Genomic DNA, 25,308 nt, shown 5'->3' with positions numbered 1-25,308 from the left:
TGTGACTGAAAGTACCATTGGGTCCTAAACCTGAATATACAGACCTGTGTAGATTTAGATTGTGCCTGTGCTCCCATACTTTCCACCAACACTATCCCCATCTTTACCTTAGCAAAGTAAAGCCAAGAAACATGAGAACAAAATACAGGAGAGTGTCCTCACATTTCCCAGCATCCAGTACAAATGATTGAATCTGATTTGGTAATACGTCCATTTCAAGGTTGTTTGAATGGCCACACCATGGCACAGGAGAATGATTAACTTCACCTACCTGCCTTGTTTGTTTGATGCTGCCTCACTCCAGTGCAAGTCAATAAAACTTTGTGCATCGACACACAGAGCTTCCAGCACCCATCAGCTGGGCCACCATGAGGATTAGCAAAGCTGCCTTTCTCTTTCTTTCCTTGCTCAGCTCAGGTAAGAGTCCTTTGCCTTCCGCTTGCCCAGGTGAGATGGCAGCCAAAGGCTTGCAGCCTCTGTTGGGTGAAGGTAGGTCCCTAGATCTTGGTGTCAGCACTTACCTGGACAGTGATGGAGCTGGGGCTCTCTGGCCAGAGAGCTGCTCTTGAACAAAGCAAGAGCTGTGGTTGCTCCAGTGCTGTGCTCATTAGAGATGCCAGAAGAGCAACAGCTTTGATGTCTGTGTGGGCAATCAATGGCTCCCTGCAGCTTTACCTCATGGCCAGAAATGAGGGCAGGCTTGGAAAGCAGCCTAGAAAAGGCTTGCTACAGAGCCCATAGCAATTGGTGAGATAGATGTCTCTGGTCTCAGCAAGCTTCAGACCAAATGCTAATGCTGTATTTACTATCAAACATTGCTAAGCACGGTGATACTGATTTTCATCCTTTCTTGCATGAGCTTTGAAGTTTTTAAATGAAGTATTTAAAACAAAATTAAAAATTAAAAAACTCCTTTATATTCCAGCAATTTCACATTTTCTGTTGCCAGACACAAGAAAGTGTTCTCTCTTGTTTACCCTGGGGGCAATAGGTAGAAATGTAATCTTCAGTAACCTAGATAAACTTTTCCAGAAATATGTCTAGAATTCTTTTTTATAACTCCAAAATATGATAGGTGTTAAGCTAACAGTAATATATGAATTATAAGCTCACCTACAAAGTCTATAAATAAATATTTCACATGTCATATACATTTCAATCCGATTTCAACCAGGTATAATATTCTCTAGTACTTCGACACTGCAAATCATGGTATGGCCCTTAAATGACTTTTTAAAAGTACTGTTAAAAACATGTAAGCACAGTTTGTAGGATTTTCTAATAGCTCAGGCATTAAAATGACAGTGAAACAGGAACATATCATTGTATGATTGTGCTTAGAAAAGAGATGATAAAGTTTTTTTTATTTGGTCATTGCTATCTGCTCTAAGTCACCTTTTTTCCAACTTGGAAGTCCACAAAACTGCATTAAAACTAACTTTTAAGTCTTTTTGATTCATACTGGTCAAGTCTGGGAAGATACATATGAAAAAAAGAAATTGATTTTCTTGTATGTATCTGAATAGCCTGTTTTAAAATTTTCATGTGTCATGTTTGGATTTGCAAAGATTTGGACTTTAGCCAGAATAATACATTCCCTGATGCATTTTAAAATGTGTTGTATTCCTCTTAAAGGTTGCACTTTGCAATCTTTCAGGCAAGTAGCATCACATTTTCTTTTCTGTTATCTAAATTTCTGCCAGTCTGTGCTTCCTCTTAGCTTATGTATGCCATCCAAAATATTTTTTTACGGTCACTGAAAAGAAATTAAATCAAAAGTAGAACTCTTTGGACAAACATATCATGAGCCAATAATGTTTGGAAAGTAGTATTTTCCTGTTCTGGTCCCCTGCAATTTTGGAACAGTGGCCTCAGTTAAGGAAAAAGAACAGGAGAGAAAACACTTGTTTGTTTATCCCATCAGAAGAAGTTGGTAAGCTGTTGGTGTTCCACATAGTCCTACTGAAACAGAAGATTAGATATTGGAGGCCTAGGTGTCAGGGTTTTCTTAAGGCCTGCAGATTTTGTAGCCTTGAGGCAACTCTGCAGACACGGAAGATTGCCCTCAGACAATTAATTATCTTACTTTCATTAGTGATCCAAATACCTTTTATTTTATATGAATGTGTGTCAGGTGGAAGTAGGTGATGGATGACCTATATATCATGAGAGTTAATTACATTAGAGTGATGTTGCAGTGAACTGACCCTAGTATGGGTGCTTGCAGAAAGGAAAAATTCACAATGTTACTTGTGAGAATGCTGTACAAGATTATGAATTTCCTGGATTCATCAATAATAATCTATCTTGAACAGTGAAATTATTAAACAGTATGACTTCTTTGTGAGCTGATGCTGGTTATAGAAATGAAGTTTTGTAGAAGTTAGGGATGGAAACATAGAATCTTTATAGACACAAAGGAAAAAAAAAACCCACACAATTAGATGACAGATTCCATTGTGAGCAAAAACATTTTGGAGCCAAGTGTTAAAATATTAGCAAGTACATCATATAAATCTTATGCACGTGTAGCTTTTAGATATAATAATGCTACTTGATTTGTTAATTTACAGTCTTGGGTTAATTTGTTGCAACAGAGATGCAGCCTAACAGATTCATTAGGAAGTCTCTTCAATCCATTACAACGAAAATAATGGTGGCAATTGTGAAAAGCTATGTAGTAATCTTATGATTGAGATTTCTTGCTCCAGGGCAAGACATCTTAGGTCACTATTCAGTGAACTATGCAGTGACTGCATCATTGACCTGGGAGGTCATAAACACACATCCTACCAGTTCATGTTTATATGAAAATTCCATATTGCTTTCACTTCCCTTCATCTTTCTCTGACTGGTATTTGTTTGACACTGTTTAGTCCCTCTTCCAAGTCCCTCTTACTCTTGCTTCACATTTCTTATTCTCAGCTTCAAACCCACACATAACTCCCTTCAGAGCTGCTCCTCTACATCTCTTTTTTGCTGTTTTTTCCAGTGACATATTCCAGTCACACAGCTGTGATTGTGTAAAGAGACAAATTTCCTCAGAGTTTATTAAGTTTTACCCAGAATTACACAAGACAAATTATGCCTTCACGTGTAAATACTAGAAGTCACAGATCTTTCTAACTGCAGCATTCTCATTTTTAAGATCTACTTCTTTTCCTTCTCTTGTAGTGAATGGAGATATACTGGATGACTATTTAAGGACAGATAGTGTTTGGATACTTACTCGAAATAAGCAGTTTTACACAACAAATAATGAAGAAGAATGTGCAGAGAAATGTGAAGCAGAGAGAAATTTTAATTGCAGGTAATTTCTGTAATCTTAAAACTGTTATTGGTAGGGTCTGCTCATCAGTGCTATTTTCCTACTGTCGCTCAGAACCAACATCCCCATGCTGCAGCAGCTCTGCCACAGCAATATCACCCATGCCTGTACCTTTACCTTGAGGCTTATCTCCCTCCATAAATTACCACAAGGTCAAGTAAAAAGTGGATTTACCATGTATTGCTCATTCTGTATGGAATGCTCAAGTTTATGCTCCTATCCAATGTCACATGGAACACTGCTTATGCCTCTTTAGCTTGGTGCTGCCCTGTTTCACAAAAGAAGGGTGAGATGTTTCTAATAAATTGTGGGGAAAGGCACTGACCCAAGCAGCTAGGATGCTGGTGATAATGTTTTGTCAATGCAGTAGTTAGCTTTCCACACAGCAACTTATTTACATAGTCATACATCCTAAAAAGGCAGACACTTTAGAGCATCAGTCTCTTACTCAGTGTTTCAGATACTGAGTGTAGTGTCTGAAAGATATAAATGGATATGACAGTGCTAGGAATTTAATAATTTATAGAAAAATAATTGCAAGAAGAATAATTTGAAATTAAATTACAAATAGTGCTTTTTATATCAATATTGTTTCCTTCTCATTTTCCACAGGGCCTTCCTATTCACCAGGAAAAAGCTACAGTGTTTAACATTGGCTGAAAATAGCAAAATGACAGTGACGTTCAACAGCACAGATGCAGTTCTTTATGAGAAGATAAGTATGTATATATTAAGATGGCACATGTTTACATGTTAATCCTCTTATACCTGCATCTTTTCAGTTTCTGCTGCTGGAATAAACTATTGCAGGTGGTGGCAGTGAGGTGGGCCTGCACCCATTCTGAACTTGGCTGAAACTGATGGAGAATTTCCTATATAGCATTGAGGATCCTTGCATTTGAATATGTATTTCACTCCTTTAGTCATGTACTTTTGGGACCAGCCTGAATAAACACACTCCAAAGCAAAAATCATACATTTATCTGCCCTTTATTTGCAGTCCTCTGCTTCAAGGAGCTAGTGGAGACCTTGGTCATAAAAAATTTTCAAGACTACAGGGCTATTTACTCCTATATACCTACTTTTCTCTGTAATAATTCAGTTGAGAATTAAGTGGCTGGAAGTCAAGAATTATGTGACTGAAATATTGTACTGACTTTTAATTTTTGTGGGGTTTTTAAAAATTACAATAAAATATTCATGGTTTGCAAGATATTTTGTTTATGCTTAATTCTTGTATGCCAGGAACAGAAGTATCTTGATTTTAAAGTTATTTTTGGAATTAATTAATGCTTATCTAAGTTTTGAATAGATGCTATATAGCTGGGAGAATAACTTATTTTTTAAAATAGACTATTTTCATAGGTTTTGTGGGAACATAGATCATGCGATTGTAAACACTAACTCCAATGAGTCATTTTTGGATAAAAAAACAAACTCCTATTACTAACTGATATGTAAGACAAATAGCAAACATTTCTTATCAGAACATTTCAGTTTGCTTGAAAAGACAATTTTCTTGGTGTCTTTCCAGTTCTGAAGCATTTCAAAGACATACAGAAAACTGAAACTGCAGGAATAATCATGGTTTAGGTCCCTTTTGCCATCTCAGAGTTTTAAAAAGAAAGCAGTTCTTGTCTACATTCCCAGCTGGTATAAACTGATACAGTTCTGATGGATACATTAATTTCTGCTGGAGATCTGGCCCAAACATAACAAAAAGCTTGAATGTTCACATTTAATCAGCTGCACCCTAATTCTTCTGCTACTCCTTGTGATAATGGGTTGCCAGGATCCCAGCACCAGGTGCAAATCAGTTTGTAACAGCTGGCTTCAGTAAGTACTAGCTTAACCTCAAGCTGATTATCTGTCTGTGACATTTTGTTCTTATGGTGCAAGATATAGTCCTTGATAACTTGTTTCTGTGCTGATGACAAGTCGATTTGATCTCCAGTTTTCCTCAACGTGTGGTTTACATGTAGCTGGCACAGATTGCTAAAGGCTTGAATGATAGATTTTGAAGTGTACTGCTTCATTCTTGAGTATTCTTCAGGTCACAGTCATTCCTGTTTTTAAAGGCAAAGTCACTGTTACAATTGTTTTGATCAAAAAAATTTAGCTCTATAGTCATGTGTCCCCCTGCCCCAGTAACAGACCTCACAAAATAAAAAATGCTTGGAGAGATCTTCTCCACTTTGATCACAGAATCATAGAATTATAGAATTGGCTGGGTTGGAAGGGACCTCAGAGATCATCGAGTCCAACCCTTGAACCACCGTTGCGGTTGCTAGACCATGGCACTGAGTGCCACACCCAGTCTCTTTTTAAATATCTCCAGGGACGGAGAATCCACCACATTTTTCACATGTTCCTTGTAGATGGAACCACTGATGTGTCAGTCAGTAGCACAGAAGAATACTGGAAGTTCAGGTTCAGCCAAAAATATAATTTCTGACACAAGAGAAATAATGCATGTAGGGGATGCTGGAACACTTTAAATGGAGCAAAAATTTATTGTCACCTTCCTTTAAGGCTAGAACAAGATAAAGGAGGAGTATGTGCTCTGTAAATTCCTTTGCATATGTTGAAAGTGAATAGACACATGCACAAGCCATTAGTTATTAAATCGAAGTTAGCCCTTCTAAGTTAATAAATAATTCTCCTTGACCCTAATTATATTCTGTCACAGAGTGCCAGATAATAACCCAGGCTTAAATTGGTACACATCAAGACAATTTTTTTCAGGGCCTGTTTTTAAAAATGGAGCATGTAGTCATCTTCCTTCTTACTTTCAGTAGCAGGAATACAAGACTATCTCTTTCTTCCAAAACTGAGACCTACCACTGCCAAGATCTTTGTGAAATATCTGCATAATCCAAATGGTTTGGTATCTGTAATGTCCCAAATCTACACCAAACTAGAGATATTTCTCATAAGGCCATCAAAATGCCTTGTAAAAGTGAGACTCACTTTCCTAGAAGCGAACTAATGATCATAGCTAGCATCACCCAGTCTGAGCCTGAGTTTGCAAATAAAGACATTTAGTGTCCCTAAACCTCAGAAAGGTTTTCTGTCCCCACCATGACCCCTCAGCACCAGGAAATAGCTGCTGTAAAACTGCTTTCTGCTGAGATACGATGGAATCTGTACTGCATGGAGGTAGCAAACTCCAGGACATTTTGTGACTGCATCTCCCTTGGGCTGATGATGACAGTGCAGTCTCACCTATGGCAGAGACTCAGACCTTGGAATTTGTAACAGCTACTCTGGCTTCAGTCTTTTCCTGAGCTTATTTTCCTTGGGGTTGGATGTAAAATATCTGTACAGAACAACTACTTTAGAAGCAAAGGGTTCATTCTTCTATGAGTGTAAAAATTTGTCTGCCTGTGCTGGGCTATGCATTGCTGTCCATTCACAATATTTCAAATTGTCCCTAGTTACAAAGGCTCCATGAACTTATGTCTGATATATGTTACAGTTTTGCTTTCTCTGTGTTAATGGCAAATCACTGCATGAGGATTGCCTTCTCATTACAGCCTTCATGTTAATAGCAGGAATAATCCATAAGGCACAAATACATAGGTTTTGTAGGCTACACTCACTACATTATGTTGAGTTCGGTTTCTTCCAACCCACACCTCCAAGGGTGCCTTGTTCTTTCACCCTAATTTTCACCTCAGAGTTTAAGAACTGTGGCCTTTTTACTAACTCAGTGGTCATCTGGAATGCTTAGCTTCTTTTGTGGCTAATAATCAAAGTTTTGCACTTGATCACTGAGAAAGTCCTTATGAATTTGGTTAGAGACTTGCCCATCTTTTAAGAGCAGTTTCCTCCGTCAACCCTTAATTTTGTCTTGAGATACAGCTTGGCTCTTGATCCCAGCACTCTTTCGAGGAACACAAACTGCCAAGGCCTATATGCCAGTACAGCAAAGCCCTGCACAGGACAAAAGTAAGAAAGACTTTGGAGATCAAGCAGAAAGGAGCCATTTTACTAAGAATTCAATTTAAAAGAGATCAGATACTAAGGCTAAATCCGTGGTGGTCCTTATGCACCATTTGAGCAGGGTAGTTACTTGCTTGGCTTTATTCCTGACCCAGCTATACAGAGCCTTCACCAGTGGTCACTTGGTGTCAGATGAGTCTGGATTAACATTTAGACATGCTAAAATCATTTAGGAGTTACCTGGCAATATCAGTAAAGCAGCAGTGACCAGATGTTTGGGCACTTCAGGAGTACCTTACTCCTAGAGCTCCTTAGTAAGACATGCAGCACAGACATATGCAGTACCAGCCACATGCTGTGAAGCCAGTAAGTATTGCAGTGTGTCCAAAAAAGGCTGTTTTCCCTGTCAGATTGGTCTCCCATTCTTGCTCTAACATCTCTATTTCATATTTGAGGGCTCAGGTTGAATTCTTCTTGGGCAAAGAAATTGCTGAAAGGGGAACTTAGAATCACTCTCCCCGTCACTGGAGATTTTTCAGTGTCTCTTATGAAAAAACCCATCATCAACATGCTTTACATTCTCTCTGCTTTGGAACCCCACTAGAAGGTACCTGGTAGTCTGAGGCTAAGAGGAAACAAAGGTGTGGGAGCTACTTAAGTAACAAATGTATTCTGATAACTAAAAATTCTGTGTCTTGAAGGGAGAGTTACATGATATCCATTCAACAAACGTACTTATGAACAATAAATTTTAAAGAATATCCAGCTGCTGGTGAAAGGCCTTTCCTGTTATCCCAGTAGTATAGCAATATAACATGCATTTTATACATGCCAAAGCCGATTCTAACTTGTTGTATGTTTTCTTAGCTTGATTTTATTAGCTTTATAAAAATGTGCAGGAATTTTCCTCTGTGGTTGTCTAGTAGTTGCTAGCTAATTTGTTTTAAAATGCCTCATGGAATCACATCTCTCTGTTTGCAGGCACAAGAGGTTCAAAGCATAATTCATCATAAACTGACAGACTTCAGAGTTATATCTGCAGATTCTCAGTATCAAGAGATGCAGTGTTGTAACACCATTGAATTAACAAAGCCAATTCTATTTCAGTTTACCTTCTACAATGTAAAAAAGGGATTGGAACGGATTACAGAGGAACAGAAGCTAAAACTTGGAGGGGTATTCCATGCCAGAAGTGGGCAGAACAAACACCTCACAAACCAAAGTATGGCCTTATTTATATTTCTCTTCATGTTGTTCTGAATCTTTTCCAAGCTTCCCCAACTTTATGTGTATAAGCAACTTTATACTGCATGTTATCAAAGCCATTTGTCAGGTGATTTTTAAAGACAACTTTATGTTCATCTGCCTTGCTTTTTTCGACTCTGCTGACAGAGAACTGAAATGGTCTGGGTAAGGAAAGGGTGCATTGTCAGCTAGAGAAGTTGTGTCTAAATGCTCTTGAACCACTCAAGAAGATGAAATGCTCCCTCTTTATCAATCTCTGATGAAAAAAAAGGCAGTGGTATCTTTACAGCTATATGACCTTCTGCTTGCCATCTAGAGACAGTCAAGAAGAAAGCCAGCAAATCATCTAAGTGACAAAGGGACCTGCAGAGTTTTCTCTGGGCTGGCTGTCACTGGGATCACTGAAGCAAGTGTGGAAACAGGGGGCCTATTTTCTTTGATCTGTGTTGGAATTTTAACTGTTTGAAAAGGGGTTTTTGTTATCATTCTAATGAAACTGGGATGTACTTCTTCAGGTTATTTGTCTGAAAAGCATGTAGTCTTCTCTGTGAGGATTGCTATAGGAAGAATTCCAGGGTCACTTGCTTCAAGATCTCTGCAAATTAGGATCCAGTTGTTTTTGCTGAATAGTTTCTAGAAATACTCTTCTTCTAAAGTAGCTGCATTAAGAAAAATACATGACAGAGCCACAGGCCAGAGTAAGCTGACTGCATCAGCTGAGTGCAAGTATTAAAGACAGTAATTGTCCTTTGAGGCTGTCATAGCCCTTACAGGCTGTAAGCTCACTCATCATTGTTAACTGGGACCTAGTGAGAAGCTACATATAGTTGTAGTTACAGACTGTTTCCCAGACTTCATTTATGGATTACAGTATGGAATCTTTCTTATTTTTACTGTGAATGCACAGAATCCACATCTAACTGAACAAGTTGCACATTTCCATTCTGCTCCATTAAATTAACAGAATTTGAATCCTATTTCTTAATTACATTATTAATACTATTATTAATTAATTGTAGTATTTATGTTACTTACTACTATTAATAATTTTAATCCTACTACAGTTATACACCTGAAAAATACCCCAATGCTGGGTTGGAAGAAAACTACTGCAGAAACCCTGATGCAGATGTAAGTGGACCCTGGTGTTACACAACAGATCCTGCTACCAGATTTGATTACTGTAACATCCCGGAGTGTGAGCACCAGGTCACGCACACTGCAGAAGGTATATTTCTTTTCCAGAAAAAGAAAATTTGAGTAGGTAATATTATTCTTGCTATTTGTTCTTGCTTTATTATTGTAGGTTTGTTTCAACTTCAGGAGCTCTCAACACAAAGACCGTTTTCCTAATTGGCTCCAATGTAATCAGTGTAATTTTGTAAATATGAGGGAACTGAAATTCTGTAATAATTTGCTGATATTATCCTATTCTTTATCGCTGACAAATAATTTAATTTTAACAGGAATAGAGATTGATACAATAGAGATTGTTACATACAGAACTCCCATTGCTATCAATACATCCAAATACATGACAAAGTCATATCCCTAAAGCTGTATTCACTTGGCTAGGCTATAATGTACGGTCCTCTTGATTCCTTTCATCAGCAGTTGGAGAACTCTTTTGTTTTCAGTGCAGTCTTTCATAAACAGATCAGGATCAGAATTCATGTGCTGGTGTCAAGGCTGCTTTGTTTTCATTCTGCCTAGGGCCTACAGTGGAGTGCATGCAGTGTAATGGTGAAGACTACCATGGAGAAATTTCAAGAACAGAGTCTGGGCTTGAGTGCCAGCACTGGGATGCCCAAGAGCCTCATATGCATGGATTTACCCCAAAACAGTGAGTCATGCTCAGCACTGAATTAATTCCTGCAGTGTCTGGGAGACCCTGCCTGCAGACAGGGTCTGCCACGGCCAGCCCTAGCTGACTCACAAGCTTCTAATTTTCAACATGCAGCTTTCCTGAGAAGGATCTGAAGATGAATTATTGCCGTAATCCTGATGGTGAACTTCGGCCTTGGTGTTTCACTACCAGTCCTTCTAAACGCTGGGAATATTGCAACATTCCTCATTGCAGTGAGTCTGATTTCCTGAGATCATTCCAGAGGGCAGATCTTCTCATTAAAACAATGTAGGGAAAGGAAAGGGAAGAAAAGAAATCACAGTGATGAGCAACTTGAGGAGATTATTGTGAACCAGGGAAAGTAGACATTAAAAAGCAGAATCGCTCACTAAATTTCTCTTACATAAAATTATGTAACATCAGTGAGGATACAGGTGTCACAAAGTGCAATAATTGCATTTCCAGATGTATTATGGAAACCTTAACTTGTCTTCAGCTCCCTTGCTTTTCAGGCAGGCCAAGAGAGGCAGGGCATTCAGATTAAATCAGGTGGTAGTTTTCATCTGATCTGCTAACTCATGGGAAACAACTAAACCATCATATGGCCATATTGTGATATTTCACCTGAACCTGTCAAGCACAGCATGCACTGGCTTTTTCTTGGCAAGGAATGAACCCTGAGAAACAAGTTCAGGATGCATGCAAAAAAGCTGATTTATCAGTGAGCTGACTTAACCTGTTAGCCTGAGTACACTAAATCTAGATATTTCCAAAGCACTGACTAACAAGATTAGCATTGCCATTTGTAGAACCGGATTGCACTTTGAGAAATTCACCCACTTGCACCTCTAGAGCTTGCTTTCTTATACATTTTCACTTGCCAGTGCTCTAAGCAACAGCATGTATTTGCTAGATACAGTTCACCTCAGCATGCTTAATTACACATTGAAGAGTGACTATTTATAGATTTCTGTATGAGAAAGTAAATTGTGAAAGGTACCATGGCACCTCTATTCTGTGCTTTTAACTTAACAAAGTTTAGGAACAGACCAACACTTTAGAGTCATACTTGTCTCCTTGGGAAATTCAGCATAGAAAGTGTATATAATAGATGTATGATTCACTACAGGCTTATTTTCTCTCTTCCCTCTGCAGTTTCTGTGCTCCTTATCATTACTTTCACTTTCTTTGCTTTTGCCATCATGCGAGACAACCCCTTTTCTTTGACAACTCTTCTGCTCCAATTTTCCAATTCACCAATTCCTGAGGCTCAGCTCTGGATGCTGTTTTGAGTTTTACTCACACTTTCTTTTTGGCTCTTATCCTTTCTACCCTTCCAGTCTACCCATGTGTATGAGATTAATGTACTCCCTTCGTCCCACTTGTTTTTACAAGACTGTGCAGGACTACTTATTGCCTTCCAGCTCTGCTCTCAGGGGTCTGCAGGCATGAAGTCTGTCTTGATCCAGCAAGGTTATTTACTGACTGCTGTAAAAGGGCAGACACAGGACATCTGTCTGGCCCACTGGTTGTGAAAATGTACTCTTTGGTTTTGCTATGTCTTGCAGCCAATGTTACATCTACTGAAAGAAAAAAAAATGCATGTACATCATTACATAAAACAGAGGGGTTTTTAATGTAGTTGGAAGCACAGTCTAGCTATATTTTTTGTTTAATTTGCTTTTTTTTTTTTTTTTTAATTTTATATCCTGCTACAGCTACACCCCCACCAGTCTCTGGTCTGGGCTCCCAGTGTCTTTCAGGAAAAGGAGAAGACTATCGAGGCAGGATAGCCACCACTGAATCAGGAAATGCCTGCCAACACTGGAACACACAGTCTCCTCACAGACATGGCTGGATTCCTGACAGATACCCCTGCAAGTATGCTGAGCTTTGCCATTTTAACAAGTGCCAGAGAACATAATTATTACATAGATCCAGATGCAGAGGCAAGACGAGTGTAGTTTTTCGGCAGCTGTGTTGATAAGCTGTTCTCCCACATTTGTCAGCTCTCATTGCTTCTCTTCAGGTTTTGTTCTTAATTTTCTCCAGCATTTCTTTTTTTATCCATTTCTTCTCAGTTGCTTGTCTCACTGGTCTTCTCCACATCCCACTTCAGAATTACAAGTATTTACTATTTTATGTTAAAAATCCCCCGCCTGTGTTTTGGAAGAGTTTCAGTGCCTTACTCTTCTGAACAGTAATGCTCCAAGGTCCAAGCACATCCTTGTGCTTCAAGGTCAGAGGAGCTGGGTTTGCAGAGCATTATCAGTGGGCAAGGCTAGGTGGGACTGAACAGGCTCTTAACTCTGTATTTTGAACCTGTGGATTGTGAAATGGATCCCACACATTTTCCTGGGTGTGTGAAATCCTCTCCATAATCACATGACCATTTCTCATGTGCACATTCTTCCAGGGTCAGTCTGTGACATCCAGTCTCACCTGGTTTTTACCATAACACTCAGGTACACCAGTGGCTTGTGTTTTGACGTCAGATTTTTACTTGCCTCAAAAAGAGGAGGAGAAAGTGTAATCATTGGAAAAGTTCTTCATATATCATCAGCATTTAGACAGTAAATGGAAGGCTGCTGATTAGTTCCAAAGTAGTGGAGCATGAGGTAATTAATAATTTCCAAACAGAATAAATGTAACCACTGAGATGATTCCTGCATTCAGTAGTTATTAATAGCCTTGCACACAACACTTCTTGATTTCTATCAGTAGTATAAAGCCAGTGTTTCTGTTTCAGGGGCTTAGAGGAAAACTACTGTAGAAACCCTGATGGAGAGAAGAGGCCTTGGTGCTACACTCTCAACAGCAGCGTTCGGTGGGAATATTGTGCAATTCCCCACTGTGATGGGGCAGAACAAGGGAATGCTGGTATGACTAGTGGAGTATACTTGAGATAAGGACTTTTAAACAGTCAGAGACTTACTATTTCTCATTTTAAATGTGTTAAATCTTTTTTCACTAACTTTGTCTTTATTGTCAATGCATTTTTTTCTGCTTGGCATGTTACAAAATCTGCCAAATATTGGACTTCCAATGGTTAAGAAAGTGTAGCGAAGAATGTAAATCACCAGCTGATCCAATAAAAGAGTTACAGCTTGAAAGAGGCTTAATTTTTTTATATTCTCTATTTTCTCAAAGGTAGGGGATTTTTTGGAATTTAATTGGAAAACAAAAATCAAGATTAAAGAGATGAAAGAACACTAAAAATTAGGAAGTCACATTTTTTGAAAGCAGACAGAAAGGAGAGAACAGGTGCCTCGAAGGTAATAAATATCTCATCTGAAACATCAATTCATTTAAGCACAAAAAATAACAAGAAAGTCTTAATCTAATCAAAAGGATAATAGATTAAAATTTCACATGACATTCATTTTAGAAACATATCAGGGCCAAACTCACTAGCATTTGAAAATTTTTAATGGGAATTTCCTGACTTTTCATTCAAACCTGGTCACATATACCAAAAATTAAACTGGGAGGGGTAAACCTTCCACTGAGCAACAATTGACATATTAAGGTAATCTTTGAAATTTTTCTAAATATCTCTGGAAATGCCTTTCCACTTTTCATACTGCTCATGATGTTTTCAGTAGATGCTGTCTGTATAAATGAGTCATTTGGTGTTTGATGCTTTCATGTGCCAGCACAGTAAGGACATAAGATTGTAATGTGAAAGAACAATTTCAATTATTTGCTGCAGATGTGCCTGCACAGGTTCCCCTGTCAGAGGAGTGCTACAGAAGCAAAGGTCAGAGTTATCGTGGCACAACTTCTGTCACTGTATCCGGAAAGAAATGCCAGGCCTGGAACTCCATGTTCCCACACAGGCATGAAAAAACCCCGGACAGATTCCCAAATGCGTATGTTTATCTCAACTTTTTTTGCTTTATCTGACAATGACCACTGCCAGCATATCAGGCATTTATTTAGCTACCCAGAACGCTGAAATGTTATGGCCAGAATTCAAGCCAGTAGTTGAATAATGTTACTTATGCATAAATATATGTCTGAGGTACGTGTGTAATATAACTCTCCACTCAAATCACAACAATAAATGTGTTTTCTGGTAATAGGTTATCTGGCAATAAGTAAAAAAAATAACAGATGTATTCAGCTCTGCACAGTACAAATTCACACCTTTTTAATCAGGATATTTCTGCTTACTTTCAGTCTTATGCAGCTTGCCTTATTTTTGCAGGGATCTGAGGGACAACTATTGTAGAAACCCAGATGGTGATAACAGCCCATGGTGTTTCACCACTGACCCCAGCACAACATGGGAGTACTGCAATATCAAGAGGTGTGATGAACCTACACAAGAGCCCACACAAATTGTCTCCCCTGCAAGGACAGCACAAAATATTGACTTCACTACACACACAATATCTGGTAACAGCTGACTATAAGTGACACCTCCTAGAGAGTTCGTGGGTAGAGGAAGTAGTAATGTATTATTCTTGAGTAAGGCTGCAACATACCAGCCACATCCCTCCTCCAGCTCTCAGATCTGTACAATTGTATTTTGCCACAAGAACTCTCTTGTCAGTTCATATCCTGTAGCCTATACCATTTTACAGTGCATTCTGTAAAATATATATTTTTGTTTAGGGGAACAAGATGAAAACAAAGTTTCCAGTGTTTCTGCAGCTATGTGCTAATGAAGTACGATCACAATGACTATTGATATTATAGGAATTTTGCTGGTGCTGTGCTTTATCTTTCCAAGAGGTTGACCTTAGCTTGTTGTATAGTTCATAGGCAGCCCTGCTTTGCAAAATGTACTCACCAAGAGAAATAGGTTTTTTCTCTATCCTGCTTTGTTTCTTCCTTCATAGTTCGAGCCAAAGTAGTGTGACTTTTCTGAATGTGTGGTAGAGCTTTCCACATATTAGTGACTTTGCAAAGGAAGGTTGCAAGGATATAAAAAAGACACATTCTTAAATGGAGCTGCATGCTCTAAATCACAGGCAGCAGAAGGAAGTACATAAAAGAATGGCCTTGGAAGCAACAATTGCTTTCTCAATGTAATCACTGAAATATGATTCTCTCATGGAAAGTACTTACTGATACCAACTTGGCAAAAAGTCTTGGAGTCTATTCGGATATTTGCAATATGTTATGGAAAATGCTTAGCCTGAAGTTTCTTCAATTTTTTTTCCAATTTGATTACTCTGTACATTCAGTAGGATATAGACATTAAAGAGTGTGCAAGACACAAAGATACTTTGTCTGCCTTTTTTTCCTTACCAACACCACATACAGATTCAGCAACTAACAATAATTTCCTTTTATTCTTTTTTCACAGACTGCATTAATGGTAATGGTAAAGACTATCGTGGCACAGTAGCAAAAACTGCAAGGGGCAGGACTTGTCAAGAGTGGAGTTCTCAGAAACCTCACAGCCACAAATACTTCACTCCTGTGACTCATCCAAGAGCAGGCCTGGATAAAAACGTAAACAGCTGCTAATGCCACTGGTGTCACTGAACATTGCCTCCATTCTCCATGACCCCTCAGTAAAAACTTCATGTTCAGTCTTTATAGTCTTTATAGTCTTTATAGACTGAGCATCTATAAGTGTATAGGTTACACATATCTGGAAGACATCACATTGATAGCTCAGACCTATAATAGTGTTGGAGAGGGAAAGATGCATTTTACTACACCTAGGACGTTGGTACTTCAAGCACAGAGGTACACTGTGGGGTTGATGCTGACAGGCAAGCACCACAAAATAAATCATCCAGAGCTTCCCTGATTTCTGCAAACCCCAAAGCAATGACTTTTGATGTTTGTCATAAACTAAGTAGGATCCTGGCAAATTCTCAGAGCTGACCTAACCCTCTCTCCCTGACTGTAGGGGAAGAAGGATTAGTCCAACAATAAACACGCTAGTGCAAAGCAATTAGTCATTGTATGTCAAACCTTACTTCTCATGAGGCCTTAAAAAAGTACTGGAGCTAGGGTGAATCTTGGTTGATAAAGAAAATGGGAGCAATTTTATAATATTTTTCTAATTTCACCTAACGGTTTTGAGATAAAGGAAAGAAAGACTGTAGTGATCAGGGAAATAGAAAGCATTTAACATCCAGTGAAAAAGTAGTTGGGGTAAATAATTCAAAGTTTTAGTTTAACACTTTTTTTAAAAAACATTTACTCACAGACTTCTTCCTTCCAGACATTTTGGAGTCCTCATTATATGTTTTTCTAATTATTACAGTATTGCAGGAATCCTGATGGAGATATAAATGGTGTTTGGTGCTTCACAACAGACCCAGAAAAAAAATGGGAGTACTGTGAAATCCCACGTTGCTGTAATTATCCTTATAGATTTTTCTGTCCTCCCTTTCTACAATCTCTTTTGATAGTTACAAAATGTTTTCAATCCAGCCATAAAACCTGCAGAATACAATATCTTTATATTTGAATTTAGGTCTATCTGGAAGTTTGACACAATCAGGCACCTGTAACAGTTTAGGCGACCTAGTGCTAAGCATCACCAGAAAGATTCCACAAATAACAATTTGTGTGCTCTTTATTGTCAGTCAAGCTAAGCATTTGGACTGCTAGCTGAATTTGAAATATCCAGGGAAGCTGTGAAGAGGCCTATTCCTTCTCTGGGATCCTCAAACTACAGGAGAGTATTTCTTCATGTTCATGCTAGTTTTCCATGCATTTTGTGACAGCTCAAGAACCTGCTCATACATTTTTCCTCTTAGCTGGGGGCACCAGAGATGACATTCTTTCAAACCCTTTTCATCCTCTGCTGACTTAATTTTTATTTTGATCTGAATGTTAAAATAATCTGTCCCTAGCTATTTTGCCTTTCTTTTAGGGAAGGGAGCTAATTTAGTCCTGGATATGTTAGGCAGATTTCCTTCATTAGTTTTTCTACTTTTCAAGATTTATTGGTGTGCTAAGCAGGTGTGGTGTTCACTGAAAAATTCGGCAGCATTCACCTTGCTTGCTTTGCTCTACCTTGCCTGCATTTTGGCAGAGTTTGTTTTTTTTTTTAAATATATCTGGCACAGATATGGAAATTCTGTTTCTTCTTCATCTCATCTATTATTTTTACTGCAGTAACAGTGAGAGGCCAGGTCTGTGCTCTGTTTGACAATGTAGCAATTCGAAATAGTGAAGAGTGGTCACTTCCTCAGGAATAGGTGATATTCTTCACCATGGCCATCTAATGTATTCCTCTAAGCAGCAAAGCATTGTAATTGTACACGTTCATTTTGACAACCAGATTTAAGAGCTGTGCTGGCTAGAAGAATTAAGAATGGTATGCAAAGACCACATACCACAGCTGTAAAACCCTCCTCTCTGAAACTGCTCTGGTGGAGCTTCACTTTGAGGTCTGATCTCTTTCCAAATCAGGCTTTGAATACTGCATTTTTGAAAATTAAGGTTTTGGGAAACCTTACAGTCTCTTGCCTTTGATTACTTTATTAATTGTCTCATTCTTGAACTAAAAAGTGTAATATCCATAGCAACATGTTCAGCTCTGGAAAGAGTTTTTTGGGTCTTACTGAGCATACAAACTCAATCTATTTGAAAAATGGACAAAACAAAACTAAAACCAACAAAAACAAGAACAACAAAGAGAGATTTGGATTAAAAAGAAAGTAGAGTGAGAAGTGGGAGGGCAAAATTGGAATATTTTATGACAAGGTAAGAGTTACTCAATTTTATTTACAGTCTAGGGGTTGGTTTGAACTCAACCAAGGTGTAGACTGGGATTTTTAAAAGAATTTAGAAATTGTTATTACTGTCTGGGCAATAAACTCTTCCACTTTAGCTATGATTTTTTTCCTACTTCCCTACAGATTTTCTTCTGTGAGTGGGGCTCATTGTAGTTTTTGTTACCTGACTATATCCAATCATATGATATATTTAACATTTTTTTCCAGATAAATTAGTGTAGTGAAATGAGGCAACCAGGTGCCACTAATTGCCAGGGAGTGAGCATGAGCTTGTGTCAAGCCCACCTGTGCCTAATTAGGGTCTTTTATTGGCCCCCTGGTCCTGCTCATGCGCAGTGGGGGCCTGCCCTAATTAGTCACAGGTTGGCTTGACACAAGATCATGCTCACTCCCTGGCAATTAGTGGCACCTGGTTGCCTCATTTCACTACAAATTAGTGTTTTGTTGTGTCAAAGCCCCAGGTTTAAATGCTCAAGGTAATGATAAGATGATGGAGTCTTAAAATTCTTCTTGTTTCTTTACCCTTACTTTCTACTTGCCAACATAAAGATGAAAGCCTAAGTAAATTTTAAAATGTCTTATGCCATTCTCTTTTCATCTGATTGCACTATGGATGACATTACAGAACTGCTTCAAAATTCTCCATTGTAGCTTTTTCAATTCTGTAGCATCTTCTGAGCATGACTGTGGAAAAGTCCCAGTGAGGAGTGAGAAAACCTGTGAGCAATATAGCATGTGTGATGCATCCCCAGGGGCTTGGCCGTGGCATGTCAGTCTCAGGACAAGGTACTGCTGTATTATCATCCATGAGCACCAGATTTTAACAGGGAAAGACACTGATGGCAAGCAATGCACATACTTCTGAAGATATTTTTTTTTTTAATCTTAAATTTCTACTATGATAGATAATAGATAACTACTTATTGCGTCATTGATCCCAAACTCCTCACTTTCTCTTAAATCTTTAGAGGGGAAACTTGAACTGCAGGCATCAAGTACACCTTTATTTACTGAAATGGAGAAGGAATAATTCCCACTGAGGATAATGACAGTTAATTGCATTCTGTACTGGGGGATTTAAGCCCAGGAATATAGGCACCAATCTGCAGTGTGTATGAATAGATCTTGATCATCCATTTTTACCTAGCATCCAATCTGGTTCAAATGTAGATTGATGTTGTGATCACCTGAGTTGTGTTAGAAGCAGTAGGAAAACCATAATGTCTCAGTATAAAAAAAACAATTATGCATAACATTTCCACAGTCACGATGAAAATTTAAAAGTTCTAAGGTTTCTTTAAAGAACTAATCCAAAGCAAACCCATAAATCAAAAAAGGATGTTTCCTGTTATTAATTGCTCATTGTCACAAACCCTTTACATTACAAGTGAAATTATTAGGAAATGTCATTATTTTTATTAAATTCCTGAAAGCAAGAGTTGCAAAATTTTCACATAGCTGTCAAACTTCTTTTCATATTCTCATGTTCTGGAGCAAATAAAGCTTATCCTTCGAACATCTTCATTTGATTTCTGTTGCCATTGACAAAAGACAAACTATGACTGGTAACGAGGTTGAATATGGAAGATACTGCTAGTTTGCTAATATTTCCCATTGTGCACAGCATAGGAGGTGGAGAATTTTCTATACAGTTTCAAATGAATGTGGTTGTCTTCTCTATTTTAGCACCAACATGCACCATTGTGCTGGCACTCTGATACATCCACGGTGGGTCCTTACTGCAGCTCAGTGCTTACAAGAGTAAGTGTCTTCTAGAGCCAACTGCAGTCCTTTTATCTGACTAAATCAACAGAGGAGGAAGATATACCAAATAAGGCATTTTCTTTACTCCTTAGTTCCTGTCTTTCTTGCCAGAAAACTGGTTTTTATCTTCTGCTCCTGTCTCAGTCAAAAACAATACCAGAGTGCAACAGAGATTACCTCTGCTGTCTGCCCTCTCCCCCACCCCAAAGCATGCAAAAAAGGATGCTAATGAAGTGCTGATGCTAGCTGCACTTGGAAAAACTGGCTAGCAGCTGCCTCTTGGGGCTTGAGGAGTTGTGAACACTGCAACAAGGTGCCACATTATTTGCAGTCATGGGATTTTTCACTGCCATAAAAATAAGACTGTTATAAAAGATATATTTTCCTTTCTCTCCACTAACAAATGTGGACATCTTTATCAGCAGCAGCCTGACCATCTTGTTAGTTGCAGCTCTCCAGAGAAATCACTGAATTTTGTAAGAGTGACATTCCCCATTACAGATACGTATGTATAACTTTTCCCCTGTCATTTCTTCCAGGTCAACAGAGCCTTCTTATTACAGGGTGTTTCTTGGGATACAGAATCTCAATGCAGCAGAACCATCCCTGCAAATTCAGAGTGTTCAGAAAATATTAAAGGAACCCAGTGGAGCAGACATTGCTTTGCTGAAGCTGAACAGGTACCATTTCAGTCCAACTTTTCCACTCCTAGGACCTTTATTCTGAAGTTACGTGTTAATTTATTCTGGATTTAGCTCTCAGGTGTGCTGGTGCATGTCATGAAGGAATATGAGTCCCTTTGAGTGCTAGCATAGACATCTGTTCCAGGGTGAGCTCTAATCAACTTTCCTGCTGAATGACTGCACTGGTAGAACCTGTGCTTCTTACCCAGTTTGGGAGAGTCAAGGACCAGTTAGGATGGGCAGGACTGTCATGAGGTATTTCCACTCACAATGTGCCAGCAGCAGCTCCACTGAAGCAGGGAGGGTCAAGCCAAACTGAAGCAGAATTGTATGTGGAGGATCTTGTGCTTGGAGGGTTTTCCTGCTCAGGTCTGGGGGTTATGCACCCCAAGAGCAGTCATTAACAGCTTTATGGAGCCAGTAGAAAGATCCAATTTCCCCAGCACTGCTTTAGGCCAGGCCAATGAGCCGCAGACTTGGCCAACAGCTCTGTAAAACCAGATCTTGCTTGTGATACAGAGAAAAATCCTGTGCATAACCTTAGTTGCCTGAAGTCCTCTTGTGTCTTGCTTAGAAGTCTGAGCAGTCTGCTATGAAATGTGTGCAGTTATTTCAATATTACTTGTTCCCTTTTGGAATGCTCCAGAAACTTTTTTACTTACGCATTGTTTTCATGCTTTTTCTTATATTTAGCACGCATGGATTAAAAACCAATAAAAGCTCATGCCTGACCTGAGAAGACATTTCTTTTTTAAAATTCAAGATACAGCTTTAATGAACTTAGACCGATGTAAATTTCAACTCAGATTCACTGGTGCTTGATTAATCAAAATCCCACTGATTTCAGTTGAGTAGAAGGAACTCTTGGCCCACCAGTTTTATGCTTGGTAGTGCTTGTAACTATGTCATTCTATTCCTCTTTCACTCAGTGCTCTATGTACATTTGTATAGATACATATAAATACATGCATGCCACAGCACTATTTAGTTTTGCATCAGCAGCACTCACATTGGAACACATGCATGAGATGCCACAAATAGAAGATATGGACACCATATCCTTCAGTTTCTGGCTTAGATCAACTTTGCTTGTTTTCATTTTCATTAAAGTCTTTCTTTACTTTTGTCTTCAGCTTTCTTTGTGGACCTCATTCTTTCCAGATCTTCCATGTCTGTTTTCACATCTACAGCTGGAAGTCTGTAAGGGATCAGACAGTCTAAAGCAAAGACCTCTCTATGCAACATTTCATCTTCTGCAGGACTGCTTCCCAGGGCTCTTTCTACTCCATATCAAGCTTTATTCCAGTGCTGAAGCCTCCAGGCACAATGTTGTGATGAGGAATAGTTTTAGGTTGGTGTTTATTGAGGTGCTAGACTTGGTAATGTACAAGATACTGCATGATGTCACCTACAGTTATATCACTCAAAGGAGAAAGGAGTTTTCCACAACTTCAGCTGTGTCTGCTTATTTACTCATTCATCCATCCTTCCCTTCTCATGTGAAGTCCCTGAAAATGTCCATGACCTCAGAGATAGGGGGGATCTGAGCACCTGTAAGGGTTACTAGGGCTGTGCACATGCTTTTAGATACACTAGAGGGGTAACCAGAGGTCAGCACTCTAGCACTATGCTCTAAACATGCTCACACTGTTACTGTGCCTACAAACACATCCCAGAGACTTTCAGTAACTTCTTTATTCACTAAGTGATCAGGCACCATCTTACCATCATCTATACAGTTTTAAGACACCATCTCCTTCTCCACACCATTCCATGCAGAGCCTTTTGCATATGAAAACTGAATATGCTGACTGTAATTTTTCTAAGGATATTTTAATTATTCTTTGTTTATTTTCCAGTCCTGTAGCAATTACTGACCATGTAAAACCAGTTTGTTTGCCTGAAACCAGTCTGATAGTAGAAAGAAACTCAGTATGTTTTCTTACTGCCTGGGGAAAAACAAGAGGTAAAGCATACTCTGTGCGGTCGGAAACTTAGGAGGGCTTTCAAATCCTATCACAAAATATGTGCATTCATGTGACCTGAAAACACATTTTACTTAAGTTTTAACTAAGTCAGAGGTCTCCAGGCAATATTATTCTTATTTGTTTCTCTCAGAGCTTGATTTTTTGCCCTCATTGCTCACATAAACTGAATTATTAAAAAAAAAATAAGGATAGACGAGAAGATTTTACCACCTTGTATCTCTTGTCTATTTTGGTCTTTTTTCATCTTAGGTATAAACTGTATTTGCACAAATAAGAACAATACTAAAATAATGCTCTTGCCTTTATTTTTGGCCTTCAGATATAAATATTTTAAGTACCCAAATGAAGCCTTTGCTATCTTCCTGTAGTCTAAACATCATATTCTGCAGAGACATTTGCAGGAACGCAACAGCTTTGCCAGACAATACCTTATTAATACTCCACCTGTAAAATGAAGCTAATTGATTCTACTTTGTGTGCTTAATCAAAGAATTAAAATATAAATAAATAAATTAACAGAACACATCCCTGACTGAATTTCACCACAAAAACCTTGCACAGAGGTTACATTACCTTGCCCTCAGCTACAAAATTGATGCTATGAAAATAATGCTTCAGAAAAATCACTCTGCTACTAGTGTAAATCATCAGCATTATCAATAAGCACTTTTATCTAACATAGACAGTATTCACTGCCTTTCCTCTAACTTTTTCACTTCTTTCCCTCTCTTACCTTGCATTTTTCATTTTTTTCCTTTTTTGGGGGGTTTTTTGGGGTTTGTTTTTTTTTTTTAGCTTGCCACAGGGTGGCAGCTGTTTCCTGTGTTCTAGTGATCACAGCCAGAAAAAATAGTACAGGGGAGATTTCTTCCAGAAGTGTATTAATTAGAATGGAAAAATCAGAAGACCAGTGTTACATTTAGATAGTGGGAAAGAGAGTCTTGCCATGCCATGCAACTAGTTCATGAAAATGGTAAGGGTAGCAGAGCCAGAGTCCCTTATCTGAACAAACTGTGTTGTGGGTAAATTCAGCCTTGGCTTCAGGAAAACCCTTCTTGTCTGGAAAATGCTATCACTTGGCTTGAAAGAGTGCAAATTAATGGAAAGTAAATCCAGGGAAGCATTTTCCCTCTGAAACAAGCCATTGCTACTGCACCAGGATGAAAGCCTACAAACCAACGCAATGGCTCAGAACACTGAGCAACATTTTTTATTTATTTTGTGACACTTGGCAAAGAATAACCTCTACTTGTTGAGGTTAAACTATAAATGATCCAAATTTAGAAAAAAATTGAAAGATTTAATATGGACCTTGAAGGAACTCAGAAATTATTGTAGAGCTGGGGATGGATCCCAGTCCTTTCATTACTGAGGTTTCACTGGGGCACAGTGCTTAAGGTACCATTTATAATGGTGTATTTTCTTGGTTGTTCATAAAGGTATTGACACAGACAACAGATTAAAAGAAGTTGAATTCCCTGTGCTTGAAAACAGAATATGTAATGGCCCCGAATTTCTGAATGGAAGTGTCAAAAATCACGAATTTTGTGGTGGATTTACCTTTGGAAGCAGAGGTAATTGTGAGGTAAGAATAATATTGCCTTGAGCGTTAGCAGGTGAGTTGGCAATTTCTTCTTTCAAGGTTCATAAACAGTTTCAGGAATTCAAGACTTCTGCATGAAGCAGAAGAATTGAGCTATAGGTAGCATCTTTTTTTCTTCACTCACACAGCCAACCAGAAAAGCAGGGAAATTGTGTAGGGTAATTTCACCTTCCTTTCAGGACTGCAAGCTGACATATCCCACTCATAGTGGTCTATTACTGTGGATACCCCATCTCACCTGATACAAATCCTGTGAGACACTACTTAGACTTCCCTTTGTTCCTAGAAACAGGGGAAACTAATGAGTGTTTCTGGTCCAGCCTGGTGGTGTAGTTCATCTTTGTTTAATCCTTTGATTAAACAAAACTTGAACTGCTGCCAGTTTTCTAATTCTCACAAGTGTATGAAAAGATTTAATGGAGGGTATCACATTGGGAGCTTTTCAATAAAAAGCTGACTGAGTGGTGTTCAAGTCTGCCATTACAAACTATGTCTTTGAGAGTTTGGACAGTGCATTCATTGGTAGGCACACAGGTATTCATCTCCTGCCATGACTGGATTTTAAGAAAAAACATTCTAATAGTTAAAGTCATTTTGTCCAAGATCAAGTAGGTCAAAGGATGTGCAAAACTGAGACACTTCCTTTCTTTTGTGTAATTGGCTTCACAGTGATGTGAGGATTTTCCCACATCAATGGTTGGTTGGCTGTTAGGTCTCTCTTCTTCACAGCTGAGGAATGTCCCAGACTCTTGGGAACAATTTTCCCCCTCCATTTTAATAAAACACTTCCCTGTATTTATAGTCCTTGCTTCAGTCTTATTTTGAGGCCTTCAGAGTTACCACAATTTTATTCCTGCCAGTATTTTGCCTCTCCATCACTAAAGGAGTCACCTTATTCTCTCTTCTCCCTAGGCTGAAGTTGGAGGGCCCCTGGTCTGCCAAGATAAGCACAGATTTGTCCAGTATGGAGTCACCTCCTGGGGACTGGATTGTACCCAGCCATCAAAGACTGTTTTTGTCCAAATTCCTACTTTTGTTTCTTGGATCAAGAATGCAGTGATTGCCCACTGACTGTGGATGCAGGCTAGCATTTCTGGAGAGCAGCCCATGTGTCAGAAACAGCATTCCAAGTATGTTTTTTAAAATGTAGTAATTCATAAGAATCTTAAATAATAAATTACAATAAATTAC

At 38.7% G+C, this 25,308-nt stretch overlaps 1 protein-coding gene across 7 annotated transcripts; it reads left to right on the top strand.

Annotated features, from left to right (window-relative positions):
• Window positions 1-305: 305 nt before the first annotated feature.
• LOC103525253 (plasminogen) lies at window positions 306-25,308 on the top strand. 7 transcript variants are annotated; one of them, XM_008490188.2, is made up of 19 exons: window positions 306-417; window positions 3,175-3,310; window positions 3,941-4,047; window positions 8,381-8,495; window positions 9,583-9,746; window positions 10,232-10,361; window positions 10,479-10,597; window positions 12,083-12,245; window positions 13,114-13,244; window positions 14,077-14,236; window positions 14,575-14,765; window positions 15,682-15,830; window positions 16,597-16,690; window positions 18,748-18,865; window positions 19,766-19,840; window positions 20,383-20,523; window positions 22,386-22,492; window positions 23,954-24,099; window positions 25,030-25,308. In XM_008490188.2, the coding sequence occupies exons 1-19, from the start codon at window positions 369-371 to the stop codon at window positions 25,186-25,188; spliced, it is 2,454 nt and encodes an 817-aa protein (XP_008488410.2). In that variant the 5' UTR covers window positions 306-368; the 3' UTR covers window positions 25,189-25,308. The 7 variants fall into 7 exon arrangements, with proteins under 7 accessions (XP_008488410.2, XP_030302718.1, XP_030302720.1 ...); XM_030446858.1 differs by lacking the exon at window positions 19,766-19,840 and having other exon boundaries at window positions 307-417; XM_030446859.1 differs by lacking the exon at window positions 3,175-3,310 and having other exon boundaries at window positions 338-417.

This window comes from Calypte anna, chromosome 3, assembly GCF_003957555.1.
Source record: "Calypte anna isolate BGI_N300 chromosome 3, bCalAnn1_v1.p, whole genome shotgun sequence".
NCBI lineage: Eukaryota > Metazoa > Chordata > Aves > Apodiformes > Trochilidae > Calypte > Calypte anna.
The sequence above is the reverse complement of the archived record's forward strand: the minus strand, read 5'-3'. Positions and strand labels throughout refer to the sequence as shown.

What these genes read in the sequence shown, in the direction of transcription:
- LOC103525253 (XM_008490188.2), top strand. Translation starts at nt 369, where the DNA reads ATGAGGATTAGCAAAGCTGCCTTTCTCTTTCTTTCCTTGCTCAGCTCA. An exon ending in GAGAGAAATTTTAATTGCAG is followed by an intron (nt 3,311 to 3,940) that starts GTAATTTCTGTA and finishes CATTTTCCACAG; the next exon opens with GGCCTTCCTATTCACCAGGA. An exon ending in AGTTCTTTATGAGAAGATAA is followed by an intron (nt 4,048 to 8,380) that starts GTATGTATATAT and finishes ATTCTATTTCAG; the next exon opens with TTTACCTTCTACAATGTAAA.